Source organism: Microtus ochrogaster, linkage group LG9 (genome assembly GCF_000317375.1).
Source record: "Microtus ochrogaster isolate Prairie Vole_2 linkage group LG9, MicOch1.0, whole genome shotgun sequence".
Taxonomy (NCBI): Eukaryota; Metazoa; Chordata; class Mammalia; order Rodentia; family Cricetidae; genus Microtus; species Microtus ochrogaster.
The window spans coordinates 28823739-28831888 of record NC_022034.1 but is presented as its reverse complement, the minus strand read 5'-3'; the positions used below and the strand labels follow the sequence as shown (position 1 = coordinate 28831888).

The window sequence follows — 8150 nt, the reverse complement described above, 5'->3', positions numbered from 1 at the left end:
CACACTCAGACATGCACACACACACTCAGACATGCACACACACACACTCAGACATGCACACACACACTCAGACATGCACACACACACACACACACACTCACACACACAGAATCAAATGAAAGGATGAAGTGTTTTATTCAAAATATAGTGAAAGCTCCTAAAAAGCAGCCAGAAAATATTTTAAACTATTTCTAATATTATCTTTTATTTCCCTAAAAGAGACCGATATTCCCAAGTTTCAGGCATTTGAGTGTCACCGACTCCACCCTACTGTAGTTTCTCCCTGTCTGCACTGTGCTTTACCCAGTATATCTAATTTGATTCATTCTCTTTGCTCGCTTTAACCGCCCATCTGTCTTAAGCAATAATGGACGTGACAGTCATGTGCTGGCTAAGTTTTTTCTTCTCACATAAAGGACATGCAATATAGTGTTTTAAATATTAAAAATATTGGCATGCCATCTAGAACCCATCTGAGCACCTGTTGACATGGTTGAGGGGTCTTCCAGGAGCTGAGAGGACACCCCAACTCCAGTCTGGCTAAGAATGCTCTCATACCCTCATTACCATCCCTTCTTCAAAGCCCCAGACACCACATCAAATGCTAAATCAGGCTGGTGTTTCCCTGAGGTCCCCTGTGCCTGAAGGCTCACTGTAGGAGAGTGCCCAGGAAGCCAGGTCTTCCCGCTGCCCATTGCCAGGATCTGGCCATTTACAACTTCTCCCTTTTTGATGAGACAGCTGACTTGGGGATCATTCTGCAATAGGAAACAACAGCGCAGTTCACTTACCTGTGATGGGAACATGCCGAGGACTGCTGGCCCCCGACTGTCAACGTTCACACGAGGGCATTGCATGGCACACTCAGGTTCCCATGGCACAGAGCGCTCCACCCAGTGCCCATGTTGAAGACTTTCCGCAGGCCCTTTGAATAAACGGGATGTTTATTTTACATGCCTCTTTGTTTTTCACTGTGGCTATTGACTAGGCACTTTGAGAGGAGGCTAAGAAGTCCTGGAACTTTTGCAGCTTTGTAGTTGTTGCTCTGGTTTCTAAGTAAAATGCCTTGTGGAAACATCAGCATCCACATACCCCTGAGGAGAGAAACAAACAAATGTACCTACTGCTCCACCCCATAAGACTGGCCATCCTGTTCTATCAGAAAATGGTGAGGTTCGGAAATTGCAAGTCGAACCCCGGGAGCTCTGTCAGGGTCAGGGTGTGTCTAAATACGAACGGATGTTTGCTTCTGATATGAACGTTTTTCTTATACTTTTATTATAGAAGATGATGTGTCAAATGTACAAATAATGTGTGCCTGGTGCCAGAAAGTGGGAATCAAGCGCTATTCCCTGAGTATGGGAAGTGAGGTGAAAAGCTTCTGCAGCGAGAAGTGCTTTGCCGCCTGCCGGAGAGCCTACTTCAAAAGAAACAAGGTAAGCACCTTAGTGAGGCCGCTGGCCACCTCGTGCGCATGCGCCTCCTAGCCCTAGCTGGACACACTGTGGCCCTCCCCTTTGTGTGTTTTGATTTTGTTTTGTCCGTTTCTTCCTGTCATGCTTAACTTTTTGTAATAAGAGACCCCCAACTTGTCTATCAGTTTCTCGTGGCTTGGTGTTTGAGTTCTGAGAGGGTGAGTGGAATCCGAGGAAGACACTGAGATCCCAGCCACTGTCCTAACCAGAGGTGGCTTAGTAAGAGGGCACAGTCCAGAGCCCACCAGAGAAAAAACGACAGAGGTTTCTCAGGAGAGTGAGACGCTAGCTGTAGAGGCTTTAGTATACCCATACAGTGGGGATATAGCTGCTGCTTTTCCAAAACCTGGTTCACAGAGTCTAGTCAAGACAAAAACTGTCAAACCTCCCTTGACACACTGTGTTAAAGTTGATTGAGCTTGACAAGAGGGGCAGAGATGAACAGCTCATGTCTGAGAGTGTGGTGTATAAACACAGGAAGAGCCGTAATTACAGTTCCCACTTGGCTTTGTTTAAAAGGACAGTTTAGGTCCGAAAATGGCCTTTTATAATATATCAGCCACTCTTGATGGGAAACAGACTGTATGATGTCTTAGCAAGCACATGTACACATCTGCACACTCACATCCCAACCCTAAAGAACTGGAAAAGCCTTTGGCCACCGAGTACCAAAGTCAGTTTCTAGGCCTTGATTATTTCTCATTGATCTGTAAAACTTCCGCAATTCACAAACCTGCACACATTTTGCTAAGCACTTGCATTTCCCTTTCTGTGATACAAGATAAAAACCTGTCCATTCTTGCAGCAGGAACCTGCCTTTTCAAAGTCTAACGTTTGCAATCTTGAATGCTAAGCATGGCTCACTGCACTGCAAGCACCACTGCAGCATGCAATCGCCTGCAAATCTGAGTCACATCCATTTTGCCCAAGAAACATAATGCCCGAAGAATTAGGTTGCAGAGTTCAGCCAGTTGGAATTTTCATAGCAGTCTGTAAGAATTAGGCTCATGAGCTTCATTGGAACTAGGAGGCAAGTAAGGAAATTGTCAGATGTCTTTGGGAATGGTCAGGAGTGGGGTTCACTTTCCCTGGGGTGGGGATTGGAGTGAGCTCCAGGAGCCCAGGCTCCCTTTCTGAATGCTGAGCACTAGATTGACCCTGGGAGTGTGCCCAGTGATTTCTTTTGTTTAAAGCCCTACTCACCACAACAAAATACTTCGCATTCCTCCCCAGAATATGGCTATAGAACAGGGCTTCTTGTCATTCTAGAATTCTGAGGGACTAAGGATCTGAATCTTGATGGACTGCTTCTGGAGAATAAGGCCAAGCAAGATGCATTTGTCACAACCCTGGTGACACAGTTAGACTTTGTAAAGTAAGCTACACTACTTTGTAGTAAGCCTTTGAAGAGAGGCATCTGAAGCCATTGGAAAAGAGTCCTATGTTATACAGTATATGTGCGTGTGTATACAAATATGCATACACGCATATGTATATATACATACATACATATAGGTGTATACATATATGCTTGTAAAATATCATGATAAAAGTTTAAGATCAAACTGAATGTAAGCTTCCATAGCATACATATTTGAAAGATGAATAATAGGAACCAGGGTAAGATTTAATATTGGGAATTTATAGAAGGCAAAATCAGTGCTGAAGGGAGGCCTGCTATGAGGAGCTTTCCATGAGGAGCTACTGGGATGGGTGCCCAGCATCTTGCTGTGGTTTGACTTGGTCAGTGCCTTTGCCTGCTGGTCTCTCTGGCCCCTTAGTGCACACATTACCTGTCTTCTTTCCCGTTTGTGTATCCCAAACCTCTGCCTGTTCAGCTTTTCCAAACAGAGAAATAAGTGTGCTCCCTTACCTGCTGGGTCCTTTTGTCCCCGAGTGTTACCTCTGAAACAGTATCCTATTGTATTACTATAAACATGTCCAGCTGCTGCACTGCTGTTAGCTGGTAGGATTTTGTGGTCATTTCATTTAGGGATTAGGTTTCCTAATGGCTCATATTAGATCCCAGCTCTGCATCCGGCCATCTCTAAGAACTGCTGTTATAAGCCTCAGTGTGTTCCCCACTGCAGACGGTGGCAGATAGATAGCTATATCTCTTCTTGTATCATCTAATAAAGTCCTTAGTCTTCAGCGTCAGGATTGTGACATCATCTTAGAAAGAGGAAGAAATCCTTCCCATTTCTACATAACAACAGTGTTTCTAAATACAGAGAAGGAGATGGAAAACAGTAAATAGTGAATATACAGATTAGAGCTTTGTCTTAGGTGTAGAGTAGACATTTAAATGTAAAATTAATGTAAAATTTTTAAAAATGTAAAAATAACTGCCATGTAAATTATGCTTTATAATGACAGCCCATTTCTTGCTGGATAGCATGCTGGGATCTAAAAATGGCTTCCAAGTTGAACCCAAATTGCATGCATAACTTTAAAAGGAAAACTCTCATAGACAAGGTAGGTAATTAGGACCGGTATTCAGCCGACCCCTGCTTTGTGTCTGAGCAACACCTGCATTTGTGAATGTAAATTGGACAGCTGTGCCATGGGTCCCTGCGCGCGCCTCGTCACAAATGCTTGCATATACAGGCAGCATGGCGTTGTTGCTGCTTAAAAAAAAAAAAAAAAGAAAGAAAGAAAGGATAAAAATAGCCCAACACTCACTCAAAATGAAGGCCCATGAAAATGAGCTCTTTAAATTTCATTTGCTTCTCCAGTCTTTCGTTTTCTTTGGGACACAGTCAGTAGGGGGAAAAAACACGTCACATTCACCTCTCTTAAAGCTTGGTCCTTTAAAGTCAGGTGAGCTAGGGGGAAGCCGAGTTAACCTGTTATTGTGTATTTAAAACTGAACTTCAATTTTATGTAGAAGTTATTTGGGTTGCTGCAAGCGTGCATTTTGCAAGCTGCTCCTACTAATAGTCTTTGAGAGGCCCGTGAGTCACAGCTATATTCTCTTAAGGAGTTCAAGCAGCTACAAGTTTACACATTGCAGGATGTTGGCTCTGAGATGTGTGTGGTGTTAATTCATAAGGTATCTTATAAAACCCCAATTTCTACAAGGTTCCACTGCTGACGCAAAGACATTTAAACCAGTGTGGGAGGGTTATGTAGACTACGGGCATTGGGTGAACGAGGGCACATCAATCCCATTATTTGTGACAGGGACAACTCCCCCCACCCATTAAAAATAGATTTTTTTTTTATACAGTGTATCCTGATTACAGTTTCCCCTCCCTCTGCTCCTTCCAGTTCCTTCCCCCTTCCCTTCCCATCCAGGTCCACTGCCTTTTGGTCTCTCATTAGAAAAGACAGGCTTCTGAGAGACAACAACTTAACATAACAAAATAAAATATAATAAGATAAAACAAAACCCATCACACTGCAGTTGGACAAGGCAGCCCAACAGAAGGAAAAGAGCCCCCCACACACACAAAGGCACAAGAATCAGAGACCCATTTGTTCACACACCGAGGAATTCCATAGAAATACTAACATCAATGCTGTACTGCATATGCAGAGGACCTAGTACAGACCCTGTAAGCCTGTATATCTGCTGCCGTCTCTGGGAGTTCGTATGAGCTTTGCTCTGTTGATTTGAGGGTCTTGTTCTTCCGGTGTCCTCCATTCCCTCAGGCCCTTGCACCTTTTCTGCCTCTTCTTTCATGAGGTTCAAAACAGGGACAACTTTTTAAAGGGCTGATAACAATCCCCTTTTTGAGGCCACAGTGGAACAGGACATGAAAATGTTTTTATCCTGAAGATTCATAAGAAGTTGGGAGGTTGCAAAGCATCCTTACTGTTTTTGCAAGAGATGCAGAAACATTGAGTTTGACCTTTTTTGATTTTACTCTTAGTTTGTTTTATGTTTGTTGTGTGTGTATGGGTGTTTTGCTTGCACGTATCTGTCTCGGGTTTGGAGTTACAGACAGTTGTGAGCTGCCATGTGCTTGCTGGGAATTGAACCTGTTCTCTGGAAGAACAGCCAGTGCTCTTAACTACCGAGCCAACTCTCCAGCCTGAGTTCAACCTTTTAATATCAGTTTTGCTTTGTAAAATAGCAGAGTGCTTAAAATATTCTTTTTATTATCTTTCTAAAAAAGAATAGTAACAAGACTGCAAATAGTAGTCTTTTCCATTTAGAATTTATTTAATATTCTTTTCTTTTTCATGGGAAATAAATATCCTGTTGTCTAAGCTAGTATCTAGAAATTAATCAGGAAATCAAAACTGAAGAAAAGCGGCCAATGTAAGCCATAGATGACTGTTTTCTTTCCTTGTTCAAACCTCAAGTTTGTAGTGTTCTGCATGGCAATGGAAATTTAATAAACACAAACTCCTAAGAGCATCGAAGTTTTGGTTCTTCATTTTACTTTCCATGAATTGAGACAGGAACAGACAGATTCTTTTTCCGGATATGCTGATGCTCCCAATGGACCATAGAGACATATAGCAGAGATCATAGATGCTAGAGATGGACATGTTTGCAAATAATGTCATTGCAGTTCCTTGTCAACTGCCATGAAAACAGACACTCTATGGGGGTATTGTGCAATAAGCCTTTATTTTATTTTCATCCCATACCCCTTTATGCCTTCCAGTCTTTTATTGGAGGTCTCTTTTGGAGGGACCCATCAGGAAATAGCATCATCATTGTGTTATTTGTAGCTAGATTTTATTTATACACATGGTGTTTGAGTTTGTTTTTATTTTTTGCTTGTTTAAAATTAAACCTGAGCATACACAAAAGAGTTCTTGGTTTCAGACTTAATTATAGAACCCAGTAGTGTAGAGGAAATGTGTAAAAATTGCTCGGCTAATCTACCTATTAGCCTGTCCAATTTTTTCCCTTTAAACACCTGCAAAATTTAATTTATAAAATGGCTATCATTCACCAAGATTTGAGAAGGACGTTAAGAAGTTACTTACAATTAATGTCCTCTGAATGCCTGAAGCTCAGGTCAACCACTTGATTTTTCTTGGTGCTTGGACATTGGCTTGAAAGTAAATGAGGCCAGGAGCCTAGGGTTGTTCTGCAGATTCCCCGGCTTTTATCTGGCCTAGGGAAGCTTGCAAGATCAAATTGTCTGCACTTGGCCTGCAGGAGGATGACCTTGGTTCTTCAGTCTCTTGAGTCAAAGGCTGTAAACCTGCCTACTGCTTAAAACATAGGGCGGTCCTCTCGACAGGCCTTTCCTTAGTAGACTGGAGGCTGAGGGCTCCCTTTAGACAGAGCAAACAGGGGTGTCCTCTGAAAACTCTGGGAAAAGAGCAACAACCCCAATTGCTTTCCTGTCCTCTCCTGTTTTCAAATATGGAGTAGAATATTAGTGAGCTGCTATAAACGGGAGCCTCTGGGAGCAGCAGCAGAGGAGGGGCCGTGCTGGTCCCTGGAAGCACACCGTCAGTGGGAAGAGCAGGGAAGCCCTGGCAGGTGGAATGAGGTGTAGGTGGGTTTAAAGCTTAGAACACAGGCTTCCTTGGAAAACCAGAAGGGGATCCAGGACAGACGTTCTTCAGGCAGGTGGGACACAGTGCACCCGGAATGCCACTTGAAATCTAGGGTATAGGCCCGAGTCTTCTGATTTACCAGAACCCTTGAGATCCCCTCCCCCCCCTTTTTTTCAAAATCCGTTTGGACAAGTGAGTTTGTATTAAAAAGAAGGACTTAGCAAACACTTCTGTTTTTAATCGGCTACAGTTTCGGAGATTGAGAGGGGAAACAAAAAATTCTAGCCTGGAGAAACCCTGTCTCGAAAAAATAAAAAAAAAAAATTCTAGCCTGTTATCCAGAATGAATACCGAGTTCTGAATACTACCAAGTATTTTAAATTAAAGTGAGGAGGTGATCAAGACCCTAAATATCTTCAAGACTCAGTGTTCTCAATGAATGGAAAGCGGAGTGGGGATTTTCCATAAGTCTGACTCTAGTTTCCTGTTGATCAGTAAACACGTAGGGCTGTTGCCACGTACACTGGGATGTTAAGCTCCAGACATGGTAAATCTCTGGCTAACCCTTCTGGTGATGGCTAATGCTAGTCACTTAAATCAAGTTCTTCTCATCTGAGCTGCCGGTAATTATCCAATCCTTCTAAGAGCACACTCTGCTTTAACATTAACCACAGTGTCAGGTTGCATCAGCCACATTGTGTCCCAGGGCCTGCTCCTGCGCGGTGATGAATGTGCACATTTGGAGCTCGGGGTCTGTCTGTTTGGGCAGTGTGCAGTTCAGTAAATAGGCAGCCAGGGAAGGGTCTGTTTATCCGGGGCATCTATTCTCCTTATTGATCCAGTCACTTGCATGACCACGTTCCTTGTCTTGTTACTAATGGGGTTCAGATTTGTTTGAAGAACGAGCGTCACACACATTATCTGAGAAGTCATTTTGATGGCCTCCCTCCTCACAACCTGCATTCAGGTTCGGGGTTCCCCTCTCTGCCTGACTGCCAAAGGAAGGCACCATAAGACCTAGGGGTGAAGAGAGGAAGGGGAAAGTTTAGGCATCCTGTGTGAGTTAGCCAGAGAAACCAAGAGGAAGTGGTCAGGCGTCTTCCTGGGATTGATGTCACACTGTTAATTCATGCTTGGTTATAAAGGTTGAATATCTACATAAATGCTAAAGAGTCCTGGGGCTTGGATGGAGATATTTTAAGGTAG

The 8150-nt window shown here is 43.2% G+C and overlaps 1 protein-coding gene across 2 annotated transcripts in view; it reads left to right on the top strand.

Annotated features, from left to right (window-relative positions):
- The window catches only part of Sobp (sine oculis binding protein homolog), a 170685-nt gene that overhangs the window by 47547 nt on the left and 114988 nt on the right, over positions 1-8150 (top strand). For both annotated transcript variants that reach the window (XM_026787490.1, XM_005363583.3), the window contains exon 4: positions 1285-1436. In XM_026787490.1, coding sequence (XP_026643291.1) covers positions 1285-1436 — 152 coding nt within the window. The remainder of the gene's footprint in view (positions 1-1284; positions 1437-8150) is intronic.